General features: G+C 33.4%; 4 protein-coding genes and 1 long non-coding RNA gene across 6 annotated transcripts; 3 read left to right on the forward strand and 2 right to left on the reverse strand.

Annotated features, from left to right (window-relative positions):
* Window positions 1-1,944: 1,944 nt before the first annotated feature.
* On the forward strand, window positions 1,945-7,665 carry LOC101263644 (DNA polymerase kappa). Its single transcript, XM_010316875.4, has 14 exons — window positions 1,945-2,114; window positions 2,363-2,535; window positions 3,091-3,264; window positions 3,433-3,556; window positions 3,641-3,741; window positions 3,870-3,956; window positions 4,243-4,338; window positions 4,470-4,590; window positions 4,814-4,942; window positions 5,119-5,210; window positions 5,300-5,411; window positions 6,411-6,739; window positions 6,844-7,154; window positions 7,266-7,665. Exons 1-14 carry the CDS (start codon window positions 2,021-2,023, stop codon window positions 7,387-7,389), a joined length of 2,067 nt encoding a protein of 688 aa, XP_010315177.1. The 5' UTR covers window positions 1,945-2,020; the 3' UTR covers window positions 7,390-7,665.
* A 213-nt stretch (window positions 7,666-7,878) lies between these two features.
* LOC101263941 (uncharacterized) lies at window positions 7,879-9,262 on the forward strand. The gene is made up of 2 exons (XR_011211879.1): window positions 7,879-8,561; window positions 8,878-9,262. It is a non-coding gene; the product is annotated as an uncharacterized lncRNA (long non-coding RNA).
* A 930-nt stretch (window positions 9,263-10,192) lies between these two features.
* LOC101264258 (uncharacterized) lies at window positions 10,193-13,182 on the forward strand. Of its 2 annotated transcripts, none has more exons than XM_004230644.5 (4): window positions 10,193-10,350; window positions 10,922-11,231; window positions 11,726-11,786; window positions 12,333-13,182. In XM_004230644.5, exons 1-4 carry the CDS (start codon window positions 10,280-10,282, stop codon window positions 12,899-12,901), a joined length of 1,011 nt encoding a protein of 336 aa, XP_004230692.1. In that variant the 5' UTR covers window positions 10,193-10,279; the 3' UTR covers window positions 12,902-13,182. The 2 variants fall into 2 exon arrangements, with proteins under 2 accessions (XP_004230692.1, XP_004230693.1); XM_004230645.5 differs by having other exon boundaries at window positions 10,922-11,201.
* Window positions 13,183-13,488: 306 nt separating this feature from the next.
* On the reverse strand, window positions 13,489-18,116 carry LOC101264767 (uncharacterized). The gene is made up of 9 exons (XM_004230646.5): window positions 17,649-18,116; window positions 17,399-17,561; window positions 17,037-17,147; window positions 16,709-16,843; window positions 15,779-15,883; window positions 15,386-15,555; window positions 14,714-14,813; window positions 14,152-14,405; window positions 13,489-13,915 (listed from the first exon to the last, which is right to left on the reverse strand). Exons 1-8 carry the CDS (start codon window positions 17,738-17,740, stop codon window positions 14,160-14,162), a joined length of 1,122 nt encoding a protein of 373 aa, XP_004230694.1. The 5' UTR covers window positions 17,741-18,116; the 3' UTR covers window positions 13,489-13,915; window positions 14,152-14,159.
* Window positions 18,117-21,606: 3,490 nt separating this feature from the next.
* Window positions 21,607-23,337, reverse strand: LOC101265074 (protein ENHANCED PSEUDOMONAS SUSCEPTIBILITY 1). The gene has a single exon (XM_004230647.5). The coding sequence runs from the start codon at window positions 23,182-23,184 to the stop codon at window positions 21,772-21,774; it is 1,413 nt and encodes a 470-aa protein (XP_004230695.1). The 5' UTR covers window positions 23,185-23,337; the 3' UTR covers window positions 21,607-21,771.
* Between the last annotated feature and the right edge of the window lie 1,429 nt (window positions 23,338-24,766).

Genomic DNA, 24,766 nt, shown 5'->3' on the forward strand with positions numbered 1-24,766 from the left:
GCGATTCCAGTTTTTTTAAAAATATAAGCAATTCAATAAAAATGTTGTTGGAGCAGTGATTTCAATTTTTTTAATGTTGTACCGATCTTAATTTTGTCAGAAGAAAATCGTTCATGATGAAACAATTTTGCTCTTTTGGTTAAAAATAATTTTGATATGCTATTTTTTTAAAAAAAAAAAAATTGCCCTTTTGACTCCGATCTCTTAATAAGTTGCTAAATTTTTTTTGCCTTAACTTGCATTAACGTGGATTTTGACAAATGAACATAAAAAATATGACTTTGGGTTTTGTCCCTTTTTGAACAATTCTCTTTCCCTTATACACAAGCACACTTGTTTCATTTGATTGACCACAATAAGAAGCAGCGATTACTTTTTGCATAGTATATAAAACTTAATGGTTAACTCATACCACAAATTAAATTAAATGGATGGCCTGGATTAGGACCTGTTTTTCAACTCAACTTTGTCCAAAATATTATTGCTATCAAACATTTAGGATTTATTAATCACTTATTTATTATAGGGCAACTTTCATATATAGCAAATAAAAAATTCATATTTGTATGCTATAACAAATTTTGCATAATTGCGCTTCATAGCAAAACATAAAACTGTATAATTTGCTATACATATATAATTGTATAATTCGTTGGCCTAAATTGTATAATTCGCTAGCCTAAATTGTATAATTCGCTGACCTATTTCGCTGCAATTGTATAATTTGTTTTGCATACAGTTGAATCGAATTAAAATGTATGTATATTGCATAATTATAAGTGTATAGCAAAAAGATATATGTTTTTCTCGCTTTATACAAAAACAAAAACACAATATATACACTTCTGTTGTATAAAACTGTAATTGTATAATTCACAATTGTAGAATTTGTTGGCCTTTTCCTCTGCAATATTTGAAGTAAAATGTTTGTAAATTGTATAACACGAAGATATACATTTTTGCATGTGTATATACAATTTTCTCTCGCTTTATACAAAACAGAAACAAAATTATACACTTCTGTGTATAAAGCGAGAGAGGCGAGCGAGAATGGACAGTGGCGAGCGAGATTTTTGGGAGAGAGACACTGACAAATTTTAGCTAATGTTTGCTATGGAGCACAATTAAATCAAACCGTAGCTATTCCATTTAATTTAGGTTATTAGTTTGCTATTATATACAATAATCCTTTTATTATATAATATCCAATTTTTCATGAGTCTGTGCAATTTCCCTTTTTTATACTGATTATAATACGTCAATGATAAATAATATCTACATTATTTAGTCGTATTTGGAAAAAGTTTATTCATGAGGTTTTAACCAAACTAAGTCATTATATAAAGCAATTCACCAAAATAATATGTTTTTATAAAATTTTACAAAACTAGTATAAACGTATTCCACAGTAATGTTTTAGGATATATTTTATTTTTTAAAAGTTGATAGCGTCAGATAGATATACGTTACTCACAATAACGTTTTAAAAGTAAAACGTTACTCATAGTAACGTTTTAGGAGTAAAACATTACTGAAAATAACGTTTTAAAAGTAAAACGTTATTTACAATAACGTATATCAACCTAATGCTATTAGTTTTTTAAAAATAAAATATACCCTAAAACGTTACCGTGAAATACGTTTATACTAATTTTGTAAAATTTTAGAAAAATATATTACTTTGGTAAATTATTTTATATAATGACTTAGTTTGGTTAAAAATTCGTCATCACATTCGAGTAGAATACATATTGTCTTTATAAATTATTTTGAGGTACAAAATTGTTTGTTTAAAGCAATGGCGAGAAATGAATCATTAAGCAAAGTTTTGGACCTCTGTTACCGGGAAATAAGTACGGGGGTGAAATCTGTGAAACTCAAAAACTTAAGTGTGCAAAATATGATTTAAAAAACTAAAGAGGTGGCGCGTAAAATATTTATCAAATTGAGACAAAATCAAAAGCCGCGGTCTTTCCCTTTTAGGTGAAAACTTCATCTTCTTGTCGAAGCAACTCAATCCATGGCGAAGAGCGAAGCTTCAGTTGGGAGCGAAGATCCGTCCTCTTCTCGCCCATGGGAATCTTATCACACAGTCTTCACCAATGCCAAAGCAGGTAATTTTTACTTTCTAGTATTTTTTTTATATTTAGGTATTTCCAATTGTTTTATTACAATTAATTGCTTCAATCATCTGTTTGAAGTGTAAATGATCAGTTCAGAATGAAATTGTTTCCAATCGATTGAATGTAAAATGAGTTGATTAGTTGACCTAACTTGTTTAAATTGGTTTCGGATCAATTTTTCTCAAAGTTTAAAATGTTTTTCTATACGAGGTTTTAGTGATTGATGATCGAAATTGTAGGAATGGAAGGAGTGGACAAGGAAAAAGTACAGAGGATAGTGTATGAAATGAGTAAAGGGTCCAAGTATTTTGAGAATGAGGAAAAGAAGGAAGCTTATACGAAGCAGAAAATCGAGAACATGCGTATTCAGTACTCCAAACTCACTGCACAAGATATATCTCATCATCAGAAGGTAATTCTTTTTAATGTCAATTAGGAAAATGGTTATGTTTCAAATGTGTCATGTCAGGAACCTAATTGCCCATTTCTGTCTATCTGTGTTCTCTGCATGCATGAATTGATGTGTTTGTGGATGACCAAGTGTTTTTGATTGAGTATTTATGATAAAAAAATGTTGTGCTTCTTTGTGATGCGTGTAAGGATTTTTTTTTAAAGTCTAGGATCAGTTGGCTGCTGCTCTATGAGGATATACTAAGTGTGCAATTATGAATTTCAACTGTCAGAAGAACAGACTCAACTAGTTTTTTGGTCAGTTGGGATCTGAGATGGGCTGGGGTGGGAATAGAGGTGGATCCAGGTTTTAAATTGTTATGGCTTCAACTTTTAAGATTTTTATTGTTGAATTCTATGTATTGTTACAGTTATGGGTTCAAATCTAGTATAAACCCATAGCGTAAGCTATATCTACCGATGGTTCTCTGTTGGAATGCAGTCTGGCTCTAACTGCATAACCAAACTTTTCATTGAATTTATATATTAAGTTAGCTTCTTTCCTTTTCTTTTCCAGATTGCTGACAAAAGGATTTTAGAGCTAGAAGCCACACGTGATTTGTCAAGGATCTGGCTACATGTGGATATGGATGCTTTTTATGCAGCTGTTGAAACCTTGTGTAATCCTTCATTGAAAGGCAGGCCTATGGCTGTTGGCAGCATGTCCATGCTTTCCACAGCGAACTATGAGGTTTGACATTCCGATTAATCAGAGATGCTTTCTGCACAGATGTTGCTGGTGGATATTCATGTTTAGCTCATTTATAATTTAGCTTTCAGATTCCTATTTCTGTAAAGTATGTTGTTTCTTTGTATCCCTTTTCCCTTTTTCTGAATAACATGTACTTATGCTTTATAGGCCCGGAAATTTGGTGTTCGAGCTGCGATGCCTGGATTCATTGCACGTAAACTATGTCCAGAGTTGTTATTTGTCCCTGTAGACTTTCAGAAATATAATCATTACAGCAACTTAACAAGAAAAGGTTGCATACTGTAATTCTATGGACTTAGTTGTTTTTGATCGGTATGTGCCTAATTATTTGGATTGTTAATCCACCTTCTCATAGTTTTTCAGAAATATGATCCGAACTTTTTGGCTGCCAGCTTGGATGAGGCATACCTAGATATTACTAGTGTTTGCAAAGAGAGTGGCATTACGAGTGGAGAAGTAAGTCTACATTAAATTCTATTCCATCAAAATTTCCTCCCAAATCTTATCTATCCTTGTTTTTTCTTTCCTTTGACTTTGTTTGTGTCTTGTGATCCTCCATTTTTTGGTTGTTCCACTCCTTTAAGGTAGCTAAAGAGCTTAGAGAAAGTGTACACCTTGAGACAGGTCTAACGTGCAGTGCTGGAGTTGCACCAAACCGCTTACTTGCTAAGGTATTGAAAATGAAAATAATTTATTTTAGTTCTTTGTCGTGCTTTCTACATAGAATCTTTTCGAGGCTTCTACAGGATGCATTAGTTTCTGCATTGATCTAGGAGGATTATCCAAACTCATTTCTAGGTATGCCTCACCAAAATAGGGAAAGATTGCATCATAATTTTGGAAAAGCATGATAGAAGATGGATTGGAAACCCAACTAATTAGACACATTCAGCTATTCACACTTTTTTGTATCAAATGTGGATTTTCGAATAATAGCTTCTTTATTCCGTCTCACAGGTTTGTTCAGATATCAACAAACCAAACGGCCAGTTTGTTTTGCCAAATGATCGAAGTGCTGTTGTGACATTTATTTCTTCACTTCCAATAAGGAAGGTACAGAGAGTAGCTGTATTGTTTAGGCTCTCTGGTTTGTGAAGTATCTTCATTCAAATTGGGCAGTTCACTTTTGCTTTTACATTTTAGGATGTAGGTCTATAATCTGACATTCAGGAAACTATGTACAGATTGGGGGCATTGGTAAGGTCACTGAACGTATCTTAAAGGATGTCTTTGGAATAGCAACCTGTGAGGAGATGCTGCAAAAGAGTAGTTCCCTTTGTGGCCTGTTTTCTCGTTCTTCAGCAGGTTTGATAATGATACAATCGATCTCTTTATTACCCCTTAATCTGACAAGAACACAACCTAGAAAGTTCAATCTCGATTTGAGCTGTATAATATGATGTTCTTTGTGTTTGAGAGGTTTTCTTCAAATTTGATCAACTGAAGTGGTCACTGCTTGTGTCCTGAATTTTCCCCTTGATGGATTCTTCTGTATATTGACAACATATCAGTTGCCTTTTTGTTGCAGACTTTTTCCTTTCCGTAGGTCTAGGGCTTGGTGGAACCGATACTCCTCAATATAGGATGAGAAAGAGTATAAGTAACGAAAGAACATTTTCAGCCACTAGCGACGAAGCTTTGCTTTTTCAAAAATTAGGTATGGTTTTAGTTACTGCAGGGTTTCAGATTGCATGACCAATGCATATGTCCCTTCTCTCCCCCCCCCCCCCCCCCCCCTTTAGATTTTTGAGTATGGAGAAATTTTCCTTCTGCTGGAAGCCCAGAAATAATTTACCCTGAAACCAAGTTAATTTTACTAACTTTGGCTTGCAGTTGATCTATCAGAAATGCTTTCTGCTGATATGATAAAGGAAGGTCTTTTTGGGCGAACATTGACACTAAAACTGAAGACCGCATCCTTTGAGGTACTTCCAACATTTTGCTTTAGTGACTTTTACTACATAGATTTAGGTTATTTCTATATAACATTAGCTGATATAGTCAAGGTCTCCAGATTCGATCTCGAGCGGTGACTTTGCCAAGTTACATAAGTTCCAGTGAGGAAATCTTGAAACATGCTTCAAAGCTGCTTAAGGCCGAATTTCCTGTTTCTTTGAGGCTCATGGGTGGGTACTTAAACATTGTTCAGTTCCTTTTAGAAAATATGGTTGTCTTGTGTGGTTTCCCTTCTCTATATTGCTCAGTGCTATAAATAAGCTGTTATTGTTTTTTTTTGTGTGGGGGAATATTAAGATGATTGTGTTTGTGGAGAAAAGCATAAAATATGTGCCTCAAAATACTTAAATTCACATGTGGTTGAAATCATGTACTGATTTATATACCACAATACACTTCAATTTTTTAATTTTTTAATTTTTAAAAAAGATTATAAGCTGTTGATCAAATATTGTCTGCTTTTACATCTTAGCGGAGTCATCTTCTTTCCTTCTGCTTAATAACTGCAGATGATGAGTGAAAGGGGGACCTGGAATTTGATGTGTTAATATTTTTATTTGGTTTGAAAAATTCATGATATCAATTGAAATTTGGTAGCAATGTGTAGCTTGAAGTTTGCAAAATTTATTTTCTCCTAATCTTTCTGAGGCTGCTATCGGATTGAAGGAGAGGTTACAGCTACTAATGAATAAAACGTTCGAAAGCCTATAATTTTTCTGAAGAAGGTTTACATTATCAGGCAGTGCAAAAGAAGAAGCAAATATAGAGAACAATTCATAGATTTTATTAGTTCCTTAGGCTATTTGGATTTGCTGTTTTATAGGTCTTATTTTGATTTGTATGAGGGGACTTTGCCCTCTTTTACAACAGTGGAGGGGTTTTAAATTTTTATAATTGTGCTTCTATCAGTTTTCAATGCTGTCCCACTCACTTGCCACCATGTTTCTGTAACTTTTAATTTCATTCATTGGTTAATTATGGATTTATGAATGTGCTTTGGGGGCATCAAAAGGCCTAAAACAGAATCCAAACACCATTAATATTATTGTCTTCCCTGAGCTGGAAATGACATGTTCAGCTGTTGCCATTACCTATTTTGATGTTGTTTTATTTGACTGCAAATTTCCAGCATGAGGCATTTTGACTAAGCAGTTGAACTTTTCTATCAGGTCTTCGAATGTCTCATTTCAGTGAAGACAAGAACGGGATTCCACCTGATCCTACACAAAAAACTCTTTCTAGTTTCATTTTTTCTGGAGATGCTTCTGGAGGAAAGACAAGTGATTACAGGCCCTTGGTCTCTAATGTTTGTGATAATACTTTCTCAGTTGATGAGAATTGTTGTCCTACCTACTGCCCCGAGACATCTTGTGATCTGCGTGTCTCTTCAATGGAGAACCAGGCATCAGATTCTACTTACAGTTGCCATGCAATAGGGAACATTAATGAAGAATTGAATGAAACTCTTGTACCTCAAAGTAGTGAACCTCAACCTAAGGTATATGTTTTTCTCACTAAAAAGCTAAAGTGCATCTATATGACCAAAGAAAGTTAAATGATTCAAATACTAAGCTTTCTAATTGTCAATGTCATTGTATTCAGGTTCATGAACCAACCGATACTGATCATACAATAGAGTCTGATAAGGTCGATTCTTATGTGAGACAATTGGAGGCAAGCAGCTGTGATAGATGGGAAGTTGGTGTTAACTGCGCGAATGATGAAGCAGGGTCTGCATCAAATCAGAAGCAATTATTTCTTTGGGTGGACGACTACAAATGCTCTATTTGTGGTATTGAACTGCCTCCTAGTTTCATTGAAGAAAGGCAAGAACATTCTGATTTTCATCTTGCTGAAAAGTTGCAAGGTGAAGAATCAGGTAACCACCACAGAAGTTTTATGCCACAACAGAGGTACCTTCTACTTCATGGTCTTGATGATACATGAATATATTTCCTCATCTAGTTTAATGCCATTGTATCAGTACTGGTGGTGTCATCCTATTCTTTCTAATTTTTTGCTAGGGCTGCTCAGAGAGGCCATACTGGAAGCAGCAGTCGGCAGAAAAAGAAACAGAAACCCTCTCCAACTGCTAGCAAATATGTACCAATTGATGCATTCTTTGTTAAAACGAACCAGAATTTTTGAAAGGCATAACATAGTGAAACTCTATTTATTCAGAAGATAATAATAAAATTTTCTTTTTCCATGTACAACACAACATATCCAGTGTGGGGAGGATGCGGTCTATTTCTTTATCCATGTATTCTTTGTATATAACTGTATAATTGTATATAGTAAAACGCTGCAACCAGTGTTATGGTTAACTTTCACCTTGTTTGAATGGTTGTTATCTATTGTATTGTTACTTTAAATACAATGTTTTGATTGTTAATTTTTAATAACTACGGTTTTGTATAACAACTCTCTCTATCTTGTTGGAAAATTGTGTATTTATTCTTTAGATTACTAGTGCTCATTATAAATAATATAATCTATTGAAATCTTGTATGTATTAAAACAAGATGTTTAGCTTTGGGAAGGGGCTTATTTGTTTTTTTATTAAATGAAATGATACGAGTGATTAATTGGTTTTTTTTTATGATGCATATATGATTGGTAAAAGTTCATTAGTTTATAGTATTATGATTATTTGGAAGACATGAGTCCACATGAATGAATGAATGGACAATTATGTGATCGATAAACTGCAAAGATAGCAATGTTGAAATAAAAAGAGTAAATAAAATGTCTACTTTGTGAGGCATTCCACAATTTCATATCCTCAAAATTCCACAACAATGAGTTCATATCCTTGCACAAAATGCCCAATTTCTATCAGAAACACCATAACTCAATTCCCTCATCCAAGAATACCAACATCTACAAAACATCCAAAATCCCTCATCTCTCGTATTTCACTCTCCAGTAGTTCATCTCAGAGTGACCAAAAAACAAGAACAAACAGTATAAATTCTGAGGATAACTTTCCGACCATGTCAGAAATCATGGAGGCATCGAGATCCCAAAATCTTGATCTTCAGCTGAAAACATTAGGGCCCTTTTTCAGAATCACAGCGAAGAGCATAAAAACCCAAAGAGACCTTGGAAAAGCTGAGGGTTTGATAAGGGTTTGGTTTCAAGGTAAAATTCTACATTTAGACTCAATCAGACTTCAGAGAGAGACTCTGGGGATGGAAAAATCAATATTTGGGATTGGATTGTTTATTGGAGCAGTCGCAATTAGGCATGGTTATGACTCTGGTTGTAAAAAAGCTGAATTGCTCGCCATTTATGATACTGAGCTTTACCACACCAAGGTTATTCTTCAATTTTCCCTCCTTCTGGGTTAATTATCATGCCCTGTTTTTGGATTGCAATTTCTCTTGTTGTTAATTGGAACTCCGGCTCCATTATGTCAACAAGAGGAGGATGGGAGTTAATTCCCCTTTTTTTCACTTTGCTACCAAAGCCTTTCGTCTGAGACACAGTTCAAATATGTAACATGTGCACTCTTATCACTAGACAATAGGCTTTTCTACTGCAAGCATTCACACCTACTGATTTTTACTTTCTAATTCGAGTAGAAGAGTGGATTCTGATTACAAATTGGATATTTCTCTTTGATTGTAACAGCTTGTGAAATTCTACACAAGGATTGGCTTCAAGACAGTTCACCAAGTTAGTGGTGAATCACTTGGAGATGTTGGTCACATGTTAGTCTGGGGAGGCGTAGGAACTCGAATGGATGCAGACATTGAACATCTTCTTGTAAAGTGGTGCACCAGATTTAAACCAAAGAGTTGATTTTACTTCAATCCTTCAACGACCTCGACTTTAACTCTGTTGTTTGGCTACGTACACTAAATATACTTTAAGTATATGTTTGATATCATATATGGACTGATTATTATTTTTTTTCCCTTCCTACTCTCCTTAGTTAATGAACCAAAATGGTGTTTGAATTTTATTTTGGAAATAGTTTTTGAAATAATTAATTTCGAGTTTGGTTTTCAAAGAACATCTTCGTAAACAAGTACATACTTTAAGTTCATCTACCATTATTTTATATCAGATTTATTTTCAACCATATAAAGAATTATTTCACGTTCTAAGTATGTTATATCAAGTTGCTTGTCTGATTTTGTATATGACAATTAATTATAACTATCTTTATCTCATAGTTTTAAAAAACATTAAGCCATCTAGCATGCCTTAAAATAGTGAAATTTATTTTCAGTAACCTCTTGTAATACTGTTTAACTTTTGGCCTTGTTAACAAACATTAATAATTTTAGACGCACGCTAGAAATTTTTTAGCCCTTATTCATCTTTAAATAAATCAAAATTATGGGCACATAATTACAATTAGAAAGCACTGAAATATGTAATGTAGAAAATTAAAGATTCATTGCTTATCACCATTATTGTGTCTGTTAAACTTTTAAAAAACTTATTGAAAAAGACAAAATGAGTGTTGATGTTTGAAGGTTTATGTTAAATCTAACTATTGTAAATTGTTGGGATAATATTAGAGGAACATGTGTCAAATGTGGAGTTATTCTATGGACTAATTTTGAAGCAAAAAACGTGTTGGTGAAATTTATATACAAGATTGATTAGGATTTTCATTTCTGGTGATTTATTTACAATCAAAACAATAATAATTCATCAAAATTTGGCCATAAATTCCTGGTTTCGTCCATCAATTTGATTTTCGTCTAGATTTATGACAAAGATCTGGCGATTAGTCAAATTAATCTGGGAATTTTATCGATTCTTGATGCCAAAACAAGTTGTGTCCATCGTTAAAATTTTACGTACCTCATGGAGGCCAGAAGGTTATTTTTGCAAATATTTTTTCTTAAAGAGGTTAAAACTTGAATGGTGACATTGAAAGAGCCTATTTCGCACAAGTCTTAAGGCCCACTAATATTGGGCCCATACTGTATCCTCGACCCGAATATCTGGTTTACATACCGTCATCACCATTTATGAGTCCCACCTTTAGCCAAGTTATCTTCTCCGATTTACCCTAATGTCGTCTCGTCGAGAGGGTCGCGATTCCGACTCGAAACGTCACCGTTCCCGGTTCGATCAAGAACCCAGGTAATCGATTATATTTTCTTGAAATAATTGGGAATTTTTTAATAGCTTTCGAATGATTTAGGGTTCGATTAAAATTCATTATTTGAAGAGCCGAGGAAAAAGGAACAGTTGGCGGGACTTTGTAATCTTGAACTTTTAGGATTTCTCGGGTCTGTGAAGTTTTTCTGTTTTTCTTTTCTGTATCGGCGTTAAAATGAAAATTGGTTACGTGAATTTGGGGTTTCTGTAGGACTGAATTTATACGAGTACTGCTGAGAGGAGGAAAAATAGTGGGGTGAGAATGAAAGAACCATTTGGTCTTCGAGATTTTAAGCTTTTTCGACATAAATGAACGGGTTGTTATATTAAAAAGTACTGGAGTAACAGAAGAAACCATTTTTGCTTTTGAGAGTTAAAGAGTTGTGTCTTCAACCGCTTCACAACTGGAAACAGTAAATTGTGTCTTGTGAAATTGGAATTCTGTTTATTGCACACCTTTTGCTTCATTTGGAATTACTCAATTTGTAAATGATGTGGATTTTGCGTATACAAATCGTGTGCTAATATTCTGTATCATGTTTGTTCTTTCTAGTCCAAAGAGATCAAGGAGACAAAGTAGACAAGAAACTGAGAGACCACCTACCACACACAATTTAGATAGTGAAAACAATTCAGAACGGGATTTAAAACACCATCGCCGTCTGCAAGATGATGTGCCTCTTGATGCTCCGTCAGTGCAAGATTCGAAGTCAGAAAGAACTCCAAGGAAACCATCTGAGAATGTAGCAGTTAAAGATGATGGGATCAAAGAGTCTTCTGATCTCAATGAAGGTTCTCGCCATCGATCATCCAAACACTCTACAAATCCATCAGTAATACCTCATTCTACCTCATTTTTTCAGGTTTCCGTGTTGTGTACACTAACTTCATTTGCTTCTTGTGTCAGTTTGTGTTAGATTATGCCTTTGATTACTGTTGTGATAAAATTTTGGTGACCTGGCTCTTTGGAGGAGTTTGTTTCTACTTTATTGAAGCATGCGAATATACTTGATGATAGTTCCTTTATTCATTCATGTGCACAATTAGGATAACATTACTGTTAATTAGTGGGGAGGGATGAGAATGGAATTCAACTTAGCAAGAGAACAAATGAATTTTTTTTTATTTGAATAAATTTTAGGTTCTAATTGTCAGAAAATGAATAAATAAATTTCAGATTTTTGAATTTCAGTAGACGAGAATAGATTTTCCACGAACAAGTGCATTGATTTAAGTTAATGTACTCTTTTTTCTTATATTGTGGCTGATGTTGTGGGATTCTTGTTCAGCCCGTTGACTTCCAAGTAGATCCATGTATATAACCATGTTAGACTTGCCTGTGCATATCTTATAACAGCACGATGAGCGTGGTAGTGCTGGGCAAGTTGATAGAAGCTTCAGGCATAAGGCAGCAACTGGTGAGTTTCCACATATTATTCTTGCATTTTGATGAGAACCTGCCATTTTTCTTTCCTGAGTAGCAAAAGCAAGCATCAGACCAATGTGTGACGTCTAACTTGACTTACCTGTGATCAGAATCTGTCTGTAATGAGAGAACCCTCCTTTTATTTGCTTGGTGCCTAGGCCAACTTGTTATTAGTACATTATCTAGCTTTTTTCCTTGCTAATGCTGGTATATGGGCCAACTTGTGTGCACCTCAACTATTACACCGGGCCAGCATAGGTACCATGTAATTCCTCAAGTAAGAGGACTCAAACCCCAGTCTCCAATGCTCGCATCAACTTCATTGGTCGTTAGACTACACTTTTCGGTGCAAGTATGTTAGATACTTATTCTACTATGTATAACATATGATGCTCTTAAGTTTTGAGAAGTAGAAAATGCTTGAGACCTAAGTCAGCGAAACATATCTAGAGAAGAAAACAGTATTTCCTACCTGCATATTATGACCTGTGTATTTAGTGTTCAAGATTTAGTTACTATCTTTTGTTTCCCCCTGAAGAGCGAGGATGGTGGAAAGATGCGAAAGAGACATCGAACAGAGCCACAACAAATGATAAGCAGATGAATGACGAGAAGAGCAAAGTTTCAGGCAGGCAAAATGATGTTTGGCGCCATGACAGGTACTTTGAAGTAAAGGAAAATCCTAAACCACCTGTGAAGAAAAGGTCATTTAGGGAGGAAAAGATTCCAGTGGATACTGAAAAACTTGAGAAAGCTGTGACGGAGCTTGTTAAGCCTAATCCTTCTCACCCTGAAGTAGATGGCGGAAGAAAGAATGAAAGAACTGACCACATGTCACGCCATCCTAGTAGATATGAGAGACCATTTACTGGTGAGAGGTATGCAAACAGGGGTCAAACATGGAGGGGCAAATTTCCATCAAGAGACAGGTACCATGGCAATAGTGATCACAGGGGGAGAGACAGATTCAGTTCAAGGCAAGGACCTAATCCAAGTAAGGTGGTTGAAAAGTGGAAACACGATCTTTATGATGAGGCAAACAAGAATCCAACTCCGAAAAATGAAGAAGATCAAATAGCAAAAATCGAAGCACTATTGTCTTCATAGGTCTTGCAGTTAAGTGAAGTGGTAGTTCCTGTTTCTTTGTTTGTCGAAAAAGGTAAGGGGGGGTTATTACTGATGATCGAAGTATTGCTGTACAATCCTCTCAATTTTGATTTTAGGCAATGCTATTTTGTATCTGTTGTTTGGATTTGTGTTTTGGGGGTACCCCTGGCAATGTGATTTTAGTTGTGGACTTGCAGAAAGCTTCTCAAAAATGCTGGGTTAGTTAGTTGTGTGCTCTGTGAACATTTAGTGTATTAGTAATGGGCACCAAGGTTTGACTACAGCATGGACTCGTCCCTCATTTTCGGGTTCTTCTGGAATTGTTGAATTCATCTTTCGTAACGATGTCCGATGCAAAATTGCATGCAACATCATCATCTTTGTACTCAACTTTCCGTTCATGCCTAAATGACATGGGGAAATGTTTCATATCTTTGGGGTCTCATTATATTCTCCCATTACTTGTCCATGCATTCTCCAGCATGATTTCTGTGTGAACTATTGAATTCAGTGGTTAGTATTTGACATTATGAACCAAGATTCCTCCAGAACTTAAACTGAAAATTTATGCTTGTGAGTTGTGGTGATTTAAAATTGCATACATCTAAAATCATAGATGCAGACCAACATCAGTAGCCTAGCTTATGATGTCTTCCAATTTCATGATTGTGCACAATATTTTCTGAACACACATCTCCTTAAGCAATTTCTTGTACACGTCCATGCCTTTGAAGTGCGATTTCTAATTTTAAAAAATTACATTCCTAATTTGAGAAAAGGAAAAAATATATATATTAGAAAGGTAGCTCGTCATATATCTCCCTTGAGCTTGTGATGCATCATTCACTCCTCCATTAAGACCTTTCCACAAAAGCCTTCTGAAAAGTGAGATCCAACTTAGTTCAACCACAACCACAGATTGGCAGGGACTAACAGCAACTTAATGCAGAGACTGAAAGCAATATAGATCCTGTAGATAGAGCTGCTAATCGTCTCTCCTTTTAACATAGAATTCTGCAGAAAAACTTTGGTCACCGTTACATTCTGTATGCATCAATATTGTACAGGGGTTTCCCTATTGTGTCTTCTTTAAATAATACTGTTCAAGATAACAAGAGGAATAGACTTCTTTAATAGCTGAATTTGGTTCAAATTTCTGCAAACTATTATCACTTGCAAATGTACTAAAGCCTGATCAAGTGGGGGGGCTTGATTGAAAATTTGATCTAATTTAAGAACCTAGAACATACCTATAACTCTACTGCCTACGAATATCCTCGATGTCTGTTAGAGGAGCTGCATTGCTGATAGAGCGTTTATCTGGAAGATTAACCACCAATTGACCACAGGCACCACTTATATCTTGGCCCATCTCCTTGCGAACAGTTGTGCGAATATCATAGATGTCCCTTAATATTTTCTGAAACCTGGCGACTTTCTGATTTGTACTGGTAATGAATTGACTTAATGATCCAATTGGATTAAAAGGTATGAGATTCACAACCTGTGAAAGAAAAACAATATTTTGATGTAAATGCAAAACACACTTGAAAAATTCTCTGTGAGTAAAAGATGAAATGAACTGTTTAGATATAGGTCGTAAGACCCCCACTGTCTGATGGCTGATCGACATAGATTCTCTCTCTCTCTCTCTCTTTCTCCTCGTTTTTATCTTTTCCCTCCAAGTAAATGTTTTTTAGTTTGGAAACATCCAGGGATGCAACCTAAATGTGTTAAGAAGAAATTAACTCGCATATGTACTCACAGCCCACATTTTTAGGGTGGGATTTACATGAACTGCTTAAAACTCACCACTTGAAATGCTTCTAGCAGTTTCCCAAGCTGATGGGCGTGTTGCTCCTCATCATTTAGTCCATCAAGCATAATATATTCTATAAAGATCTTTTGCTGGCTACAAATAAGGGAAAAATAAGATCTTTCAGCAACTTATACCAAATTGGTCATCATGGACATTAAATTAATTTATGTGCCTCAACTTATTCCACTCTTTCCATCTTATAACTGTTCAAAAATGTATAATAGCATTCTATTTATACTTAAATTTATTGAACTTTCAAAAGTTTTAATAACTCGATATAATTAGGGCCCCATTTAAAGACATGGCTTTACAATGAGCTGCCAAAATTTTAATTTTCCAATGAACTTGTCATTACTGCAATCTGAATAAAGTTTGAAGTCCAAATTTACTCTAATATAAATAAATGGACAAAAATTAAGCTTATGAAATTTGAAATACATAGGGTTAAAATCCCTATCTGATGAGCCTTAAATAAACTTAAACCTTGATTATCGACTTAAAACACTGATGCCATCTATGTGAGTTCAAAACTATATAGTTGCTACGACCACTTATTATATAATACACAAGTTAATATCTTAATCTCCATGCAAGTCAAATGGCACAATTTAAAATGGGAAAAAGACAGTGAATGCTATATAAGTATAACAGGGCAATGGCAACACCTTTTCTTTTGATATTCTTGCAGTGCATTCATGAGTTTTTCCAAAGGAAAAGCTCTTGCTGCAGGCATTATCTGACAACGGATATCTTGCACCGGTGCATGCAAAGAGACTGCCAAGTTCAAATTTGGGATGTCATTGTGGAGCTTGTTAATGGCATGAATTATTCCAACCTACAAAACATTTTTAACCGGTTATTTACTGTTCATATGATCTATATAATAAAAGCATGCAATGAAAGAGCTAATTATGAGAAAGTAGACTCCTGATATGAAAAAATTTATTACATAAAAAACCACAAGTACATAAAAATGAGTGTGCATCAAGAAGTCAAGGTGAGCAACCATATAGCATATTGTAATATGAAAGAAATAGACATCAATAGGTCGCTCATACCGTTGAGACTGTAATTTTTCTAGGAGAGATCTGAAATGGAGATGCTGTCATCACTCGTATGGCATCCACCAGGGAAGAGTAGTTGTTCAACGGTTCTCCCATTCCCTGTGCATCAGTTGGATGATAATGCAACAAAAATGAACACTCAAGAATGAGCGGATGGAAACAAACCAAAAGAAAAGAAAAAAATACTTAAAAATGAAATTATAAAGTAGATAAGAAGAATGCATCCAAAAATTCTTAATTACTCTGATAGATGAATTCAAATCAGAAAATCCTTCTACAAGGACTGGAAGAACTATAGTTATATCCTCAGTTTCCTTCTTGAAGGTTTGATACTTCACATCTCTTTTCTCTCCAACAGATTCTCCCAAACTTCATTAGTGAATTTGCAACTTTGATGTATTATATACCAGCTTACACCATTCTACCAAGAAACTTTACCTCTTCCTTTTTCGTCCATCCAATAAATCCTAACCTACTTTCAGGAGAAAGCTTTTCACCTCTGTCAATCCACATATTGATCAATACTACTACTTTTGCTGGTACAAATTTAATGCGAGATTATTTCAACTGCACTAGTCACATTTCAATAGTTAGTTTATTCACTTTTCTTAGTCCATAGAATAATCTACACAAGCATTTACTCTTAAACTTGCTGTAGCAAAAAGTTGATCAATTTTTATCGAGATGGAGGAAGAAACTTGTACTTCAGTAATTTGGGAAATTACACAGACAAGTTTAAGAACCTTGACAAATTATAACAAGTTTGGGAGCTTTTTTGGAGCTCATAAGTCAACTGATTAAAAAGTTAAACAATGAAAGGCCTAAAGAACATAGAACCAGGTGCCTTCAAAATCCAGATCCACCACTAACTAGACATAAAATACCATGGAGAAAAGTAAAATTGTACAAAGGAAAAAACGATACCATGAAAACAATATTACGGATGGTTGATAAATGAGAGGCATGCACCAACTGTTCAACTATCTCTCCAGAAGACAGGTTATTTTTGAACCCCATGGTTCCGGTAGCACAGAATGTACAGCCCATTTTGCATCCAACCTTAAAGAAAAGAGTGTCTGGTCAACATAAAACGTCTTTCAGATCAGAACATCAAATACTTAGGCATGCCATAGGGATAATTGGAAGGATTACGCAGGGTATGTTGTTGCTGTTGCCGAAAGGATAAAACAGTTTGCAGCTAATATACAAGCAACTCAGCCATTTCTAGATATAAGTTAATAAAATGACATACCTGAGAGGATACACACAAGGTTGATCTTGGTCCTCCAGGACGAGGCTTTCCATTTAATTTCCCCAAGCTGGAGTCATATCTCATAATCACAGACTCCACAAATGCTCCATTCTAGAATTTAAAATCGTCAATGAGATATGATTGTAAACCAACAAGTTCAGGTAGAGATACTATAAAGCACCACCTTTTTTCTTAATATGTATATCAGAAACATTTAAAGCACATAAAAAGGGGACACCGACACCTCAAACCTCCTATTAGCACAATAACACAAATTCCAAAATTTGGGAAACAATCAAAATCTAACACACCGCCACTCCTGTTAAATAGCAATTTGTAACGGATTTGAGTATGAATTTAACCTGAAGCTTGATGAGGAGCTTGGTGGTAACCCCGTCGTTTGACTCGAAGACAGAGTGGACAACAGAAGTTGAAGCTTTGAACTTGGCACGAAGCAAAGTGTAAGCTGACGAGGGCAAAGATGGAATATCTTCCCAATTGCAATCTGGATTCTGTATTACATACCTATTCATGCATATACACACAACAATTATGAGCAGAAAAAAAAAACTTTTTCATCATCTAAAGAAACTAGAACGAGTGGAAACTAACTTCCAAATAAGAGGGATGAAGCGATTGTTGATTCCGGCTTTGTCGAATTCTGCCCTAATCACTGAAGAATCGAATACTGATTTCAACGCCATTGAACCTTCACTTCACTTTTTCTTGCCCTAACTGGAGCAACGACGGCCGATGTTCTAACGGCGACGTTTGCAATCGGCAAAAACACTAGGTATAGTTTTGCAAAATTGAATTTGGGAAAAGGTCCAAAAGTTTCTTGTAATTGCAAATTATAGCCTTGCAATGCAAAGATCATTTAAATTTAAAAATTGAATCAAAAGAGAGAACTTAAAATTTAAAACATAAATGGTATATACTTATTAGAGAAAATTATATTAAAAGAGAAAATAGTAAATTTTGTTGGAGAAAGTAGAGAAAATGGTGTAAAATTTTATGAAGTTTCTTTTTTCTTTGAAACTCATCAAAAAGACAACACTGAACATGTAAATTTTGTTAGCTACGTACAATCCAAGTTAATATATTTTAAAAATACATTCATTAGTTTAGAGTAAATGATCAAAATGAACATCTTTTGTTATATAAGAGGTACAATTCAATTAAACAGAATGTATTAATTAGATTTCTTACTAGATCATACATAAGCCTTTTTCAACTATATTCACCTCATATTTCTGTTGCTTGCCGTTTGTTTTCAGTTTAACGGGATCAAGATGTGCTACATTAAGTGGTTGTGACTCGACAACATATTAATATTCATGATTATGAATCACGACTTTAGAAAGAAATGTAAGAGAAATTATTAAAAAAAAGTTTACAACTGGCTTATTTTCACTAGAAAATCATATCTATTGTTGTTTATGGCATAAACCTAATGTAATTTTTTTTTCAGTTTCAACACGTGTAATGATTATATTTACTATACACCTCAGTTTTAACACGTATAATGATTATACTTGCTACTTTTTCAAGCTTCAATACGCGTAATGATTACTATTATTCCTCAAAAGATGTCACCTTCAACGTATTAAAAATAAAGGAAAATGCTCAAATATGCCATTGAACTTTCAGAAAAGGCTTATTTACGCAATCAGTTAAAAGTTTGACTCATTTATGCCTTTACCGTTAAAGAAAAGGCTCATTCATGCCATTATTTTTTAACGATGGTTTTGCAAAATCATTTTTGACAAGTGAACAATCATGGATGGTGTTTGCTGACGTGAAATTCAAAAGGACGAAAATGACTTGCAGTAGATGCCGCCAGGTTGGACACAATAGAAAGACATGTTCAAATTATCCTGTGCAAAAACAATGATTTCGTAATGTTAAATTTGTTATTATGTTGATTTGAATGTTATAAACACATTTTGTTTTATTGAGTGCAGTAGTTATCACTGACATTTATGGTATTCATATAATGTTTCATACAGTTTTCATTCAATTTTCATATATATATCATTTGTTTATGTTACATATGTCAAAGTACAATATGACATTCATAATTCATACAATATTTATACATAATAAATATAAATTGAGCTATACTGCCATTCATATAATCTTCAGGTTGTATTCATACAATGTTCATATATATCATTTGTTTTCATTGCATATGTCAAAGTTCAGTATGTCATTCATAATTCAAACAATGTTTATTCATTATAAATATAAACTGTATTGTCCTGCCATTCATAAAGTGTTGTATATGTTATTCATACAATGTTCATGCAATATTCATACAATGTTTATATATATATCATTGATTTCTGTTACATATATCAAAATCAATATGCCATTCATAATTCATACAATATTTATACATTAAAAATATACATTAAACTATACTGCCAATCATAAACTATTATGATACATGCATTGTTTAGTTAGTTTATATAAAGTTACAATCTATTTCAAACAAAATTCATACATAAATAATTGTAACATTGATACATTATAGACCATTCAAAAGATATCCCACCATCTAATAGACCATTAGGATCCTTTCCCTTGAGACTAGATATCCTTACAAAAGTATCATCGTCCGTCTTCATAACATATTTGGCAGGTAGGATTTTAACCTACAATTCAATCACACAATGCTTTAGCCAAATGATCTATCAAACTTTCAAATGAGCATGTAAATGCAGTCAAATAATATTTCAATTGAATATGTTTCATCTAGTCAGATGAGAAATTCAATATAGAGAGAGTGTCTATAGCACTGGATTATGGAAAAACAAAATTTTGTACTATTAAAAAAAATTCATACACAAATGATACATGTTTCATACACATTTCATTCACTAAAAAAATAAATTTCAGACTTCATGTACGCTATACAGAGCATACTGTTTCTTTCAAAAAAAAAAAATTTACAAACTGTATTACAGATAATGCCGTTAACAAAAAATTTAACGATGTTTTAAATGTAAAAAACGAAAAATCTAAATAAAACCAACAACTCATAATTAAAAGAAACAAATCATAACTAAAAACTAACCTGAAAAAATCCACTTTTCACAATGTTTAATTAAAATTTACACAAAGTTATCCATCAGAATTGAAATATGCAGCTATGAAAATAATCTTGAATTCTTGGGGGGAAATTAATTATATGTTGAAAGAAATTTCAAAATAATAGAGAAATTTTGAAATGAAGAATAATTGTATTGCTAATAATTTATCTAGCTTTAATTTAACTCAATAAAAAGATTAACTCTTCAAATTCTCAGGCATGCAACATTCAATAAATGCACCGTCAAAAGCAACTTAATAAATGTTTTCAAAATTTTTAATCATTAATAAATGGGGAGAGGTTGAGTGTATTGGGAGAAGATAAAAGAGTATTGGTTGATATGGGATGACTAGTTATTGGGTAACCATATAATATGAAATTAATTAAAATCAAATCCCTAATTTTTAGATTTTATTTTTTAAAAGTTAACTATATACTATGAAGTTTAATTAATATTTAATAAATAATAAATTATTATTTCTATTAAAAATATTAAAAAGTAATTGTTTAATCAGTAATAATTTAAAAGGTTTTGTTGATAAAAGGTAAGTGAATAAATAAAATTAATTATTTAAATATAACAATTATTAGTTAAATAATAAAATATTTTTTTATTAATAGATTATTAGTTAATATGCTATAACTTGATAATAATATGCTATAAATAGTTTATTTTTAAATATATATTTTGTAATTAATATATTATTAATTGATGTGCTGTAAGATGATAATAATATGCTGTAAGTAATTTATTTTTAAAGAGTATGATTAACAACTTGCTATTTATCCTCTTAAATGTGTGTGGGATGTTAATTTTTCAAAAACTAATCAAATGTGTTCTTGAAGTTAAGCACAAGGCTAATGGCATGGTTGAGATATATAAGGCTAGACTAGTTGTTAAGGAGTATATATAACAAAAATAATATCGACTCGATTAAATAGGAGGCTAAAACACGCAATTTAATGTAGTAAAAAAGCACATATAAAAACCAAAAACAACTTAACCAAGCACCATCCAAACAATTGATGTTTAGGGTACAACAATTATCATTGTACTTGGACCGTGATATGTTGGTCTTCAATTTATGCTTGCTTATGATATAAACATATTTTTCGCATCACATTTATCCAATAAAATATGCTCGGACTTTAATTTAATATTAATAAAGAAATTTTGTTTCACTAGACATCTTCTAGCTCTGTTACTTCCACTGCAAAACAAGGTTGGGAGATAGCCTCTTGATTTTAGATTCCATTGAGTGGCACATAAGGATCTGCACAATGTCACTGACTCTAATACCATGTGCGGAACTGCATTGCATGGTTGAGTTGAGAACCGTGATAATTATTACAGTTTATGAAGAAAGAAGTGGTGTCGTCTTTGGTTGTGTAAGGCGGCCACGGAATGGAGGGAAAAAAGCTAAAGCTCGAGATAGTGAACTGGTGTTGGTTGTTTTAGTTTTTGCCCTCAAAAGATAGTACTAACTTTGCTTCTCAATTCTCAAAAAAGAAAAAGAAAAAGGTTCTCAAATACAAGCAGCATCCCTGAGACACAAGTAAACACCTCTATGGTGCATTATTCTACTGATAAAAAAGCTTACACACAACTGCAATCTAACAAGAACTACCATTAAAAAAGAGTTAAATACGAGATCGAATTGTTCGTTCCACACCAACCATTGGTGTAGTGTTGTTGACAAACTCCCCAAATATTATGTCTTCCTCCAATGCTTGTATCGTCTCTGAAGAAAGGCAAATTTCAACAATCATGCTCCCTTCTTCTAGCCCAGGTGCCACTGTTATCTTCCCATCTAACAGGTTCCCCACCCCACCTCTATGTGCAATCGGCTTTCCCCAACCAAAATCATACTTATAAACATTGAATTGCGGAGAGCCGTTCAGCATAAAGTAATTGCTTGGCAAATCCCCCAATTTTGGTACCTCAGGTTCCTTCATCCAATTCTCGTATATGCACTTCAACTTTTCATGATCATGGGTGGCAATCGTCTTATTAATTTGTAAAGCAGCCCATCCAAATCCGTGCTTGAGCAGCTCTCCCGTCTTGATAGTTGTGGGTGCAGGGTAAATTGCATTCCCAAAGAACCCTTCAGGTAATGGAGGATTCAGTCTTTTCCTCATGTCAATGGATACCTCAAAAGTAGTTTCTTCGCTGTGATCAAGACGACGACAGCGTATCACCGATTGCCAAAGGTGAGCCAATACAGCTTGAAGTGAAGAAATCTTTGTAGTGTTCATTTGATGATTGGCCTTTGCTTTTAGCTTGGACACATTTTCTCTGCTAAAGTGAAATGCCTTTTCTCGCAGCGCTGGTGGAGTGAATTTATCACCTGCGTTGATTCTTTCATTGGGTATATAAATGCGATCAGAGAAATGGTCCATTTTGAAAGGAAATTTACGTTTTAAATAAGGAATTTTTGAGATGACATTACAACCCCGAGATATCTCAGCCCAAGAATTGTAAAAATGCCAATAGGATGATCCATCAACCAATGCGTGATTGGCTGAGCAGCCAATGAAAACGCCATCCACAAGCTCTGTTACTTGCACAGCTAAAAATGGTTGGGAAGTAGCCTCTGTGTTTTGGACTCCACTTAGTGGGAAGAAATCGTGTACCACATGAGGAACCAAATTTGATTCCATTATGTCGCCTACTGTAACACCATCAGCTATCGCATGGTTGAATTGCACACCGACGTTGTTACAGTTGACGAAGAAACCAGTGGTTCCACTCTTCTCTTCTTGGGCTTGGGCTGCCTCAAGGCGGCCGCAGAATGGAGGGAAGAAATCTAAAGTTCGAGATAGTGATACTCTAAGATGATCAATTAATGAAGTAGTATTTGTTGATTTTGATACATCTCTTACTTGTTCAAATGTAGGCATGAGGAAGAGGAGACCATTTTGAAAGTATTCAATTTGAAGCTCATAAATGTCCCATGGTGTCAACTCAATAATCTCACAATTATCTGGATGGTGCTGACTTCTTCCACAAGATTTAACTGTGCATGTTGAAATGATGGATACCTTGGAGGCCATACCTTGGATCTTCAAATTTAGTGAGCAACAAGGTATTTACCTAGTTTATTACTAAAGCTCTCATGGTGTCAAAAATATTTAATATATTTGTCCACTATACTAAAAATAAATATTCAATAATATTTGTTTATATTAAAACATTCATAAATAATTTTACAGTTAGTTTCTAATTTATTCTTATCATTAATTATTATATTTTTCAAGATATTATATTCTATATACTTAAAGATTAATATAATAAAATTATCCTTCTATTTATAGTTTTTTAATAAATATATCAAGGTTAGTTGTTGACTTATTACCTTGAGAAATATTAATGTTGACTTATTTGATTGAGATATTGTAATTACAATAATGTATTTATTTTGTAAAATGCAATAATCAATAATGTGCCAAACGGATAGTTAAATAGTAGTCTGTTAAAAAATGATAAAAATCTCATATTAGTGGTTAATGAAATGTGGACTCTTTATAAAGATTGGATAATCCTCCTCCTTTTGAGCTAGCTTTGGGGTGTAAGTTAGGCCTAAAATCTAATTTGACATCGCTCAAATTATAATAATTTGATCCAGCAACGCCAGTTCAATAATCTAATCGATCAATTGATTGAGTGTATAACAATATTACTCCTTAATATTTGTATTAATTATACATAAATTATTTATAATGCTTTATTTGGTTTGATATATTAAAATTAGTATATATTATACACAAATATTCATTTACAAAAATATCCTCAATAATTATGATGAACAAGATGTAAAAGAAATTTTGAGGGGTAATTACTAATGCATCTATAAAATTCTTTTTCATCACTAGTACATAAAAATTCATGATACTAATAATTCACTGTGTCCAATATATAATAGCGTGTATAACTAATGTAAATACTTCCTCTATTATTAATTATTGTTTTTTTTCTTTCTTTTTCTAATCTCTTTCTACTTGTTCATTTTGACAAATCGAAAAAGAATAAAAAGAATTTACTCATTATACCTCAATTAATTATTTTTAAAAATGTAAATATTCTTTAAAATCTTAAAGTTTTACGTCATCCACTTCTCAATTAATTAGTTTGAAAAAGATAAAACTTTTTGAAAAAACTTAAATTTTTTTCACCTACTTCATTTGACATGCACTTAGACATATGTATAAATAAATTCAAATTCACCTACTTCATTTGACATGCACTTAGACATATGTATAAATAAATTCAAATTCACTAAATTTATCATTAAAATAAATCTGAAAATGACATATAAACTTCACGGACATGCACTTGGACATATGTATAAATATAAAATCAAAATTCACTAAATTTATTTATTTTATCATTAAAATAAATCTGAAAATGACACGCTAATGGCCTAAACAGAGCTCTGACGTCGTCTATTTGAGGTCTCCCATTGTAGCTCTGATTGGAATCAAAGTTTTAGTTCCAAAACGTTTCAGTTAAAACTCATTAAAATTTATCTACTAATTTAATATAGAAATCATCATCTCCAATATATAAACTTATCAGTACTCAAATTGATACAAAATAAAGTTGAGTAACATTTTGAGATATTAATATTATTTAAAA

This window comes from Solanum lycopersicum, chromosome 1 (assembly GCF_036512215.1).
Source record: "Solanum lycopersicum chromosome 1, SLM_r2.1".
NCBI classification, from domain to species: domain Eukaryota; kingdom Viridiplantae; phylum Streptophyta; class Magnoliopsida; order Solanales; family Solanaceae; genus Solanum; species Solanum lycopersicum.

What these genes read in the sequence shown, in the direction of transcription:
- LOC101265074 (XM_004230647.5), bottom strand. Translation starts at nt 23,184, where the DNA reads ATGGCCTCCAAGGTATCCATCATTTCAACATGCACAGTTAAATCTTGT.
- LOC101264767 (XM_004230646.5), bottom strand. Translation starts at nt 17,740, where the DNA reads ATGGCGTTGAAATCAGTATTCGATTCTTCAGTGATTAGGGCAGAATTC. An exon ending in TCCGTAATATTGTTTTCATG is followed by an intron (nt 15,884 to 16,708) that starts GTATCGTTTTTT and finishes ACTGATGCACAG; the next exon opens with GGAATGGGAGAACCGTTGAA. An exon ending in GAAAAATTACAGTCTCAACG is followed by an intron (nt 15,556 to 15,778) that starts GTATGAGCGACC and finishes AATGTTTTGTAG; the next exon opens with GTTGGAATAATTCATGCCAT.
- LOC101264258 (XM_004230644.5), top strand. Translation starts at nt 10,280, where the DNA reads ATGTCGTCTCGTCGAGAGGGTCGCGATTCCGACTCGAAACGTCACCGT. An exon ending in CGGTTCGATCAAGAACCCAG is followed by an intron (nt 10,351 to 10,921) that starts GTAATCGATTAT and finishes TGTTCTTTCTAG; the next exon opens with TCCAAAGAGATCAAGGAGAC. An exon ending in CAGGCATAAGGCAGCAACTG is followed by an intron (nt 11,787 to 12,332) that starts GTGAGTTTCCAC and finishes TTCCCCCTGAAG; the next exon opens with AGCGAGGATGGTGGAAAGAT.
- LOC101263644 (XM_010316875.4), top strand. Translation starts at nt 2,021, where the DNA reads ATGGCGAAGAGCGAAGCTTCAGTTGGGAGCGAAGATCCGTCCTCTTCT. An exon ending in GTGGCATTACGAGTGGAGAA is followed by an intron (nt 3,742 to 3,869) that starts GTAAGTCTACAT and finishes CACTCCTTTAAG; the next exon opens with GTAGCTAAAGAGCTTAGAGA. An exon ending in AGTTTTATGCCACAACAGAG is followed by an intron (nt 7,155 to 7,265) that starts GTACCTTCTACT and finishes ATTTTTTGCTAG; the next exon opens with GGCTGCTCAGAGAGGCCATA.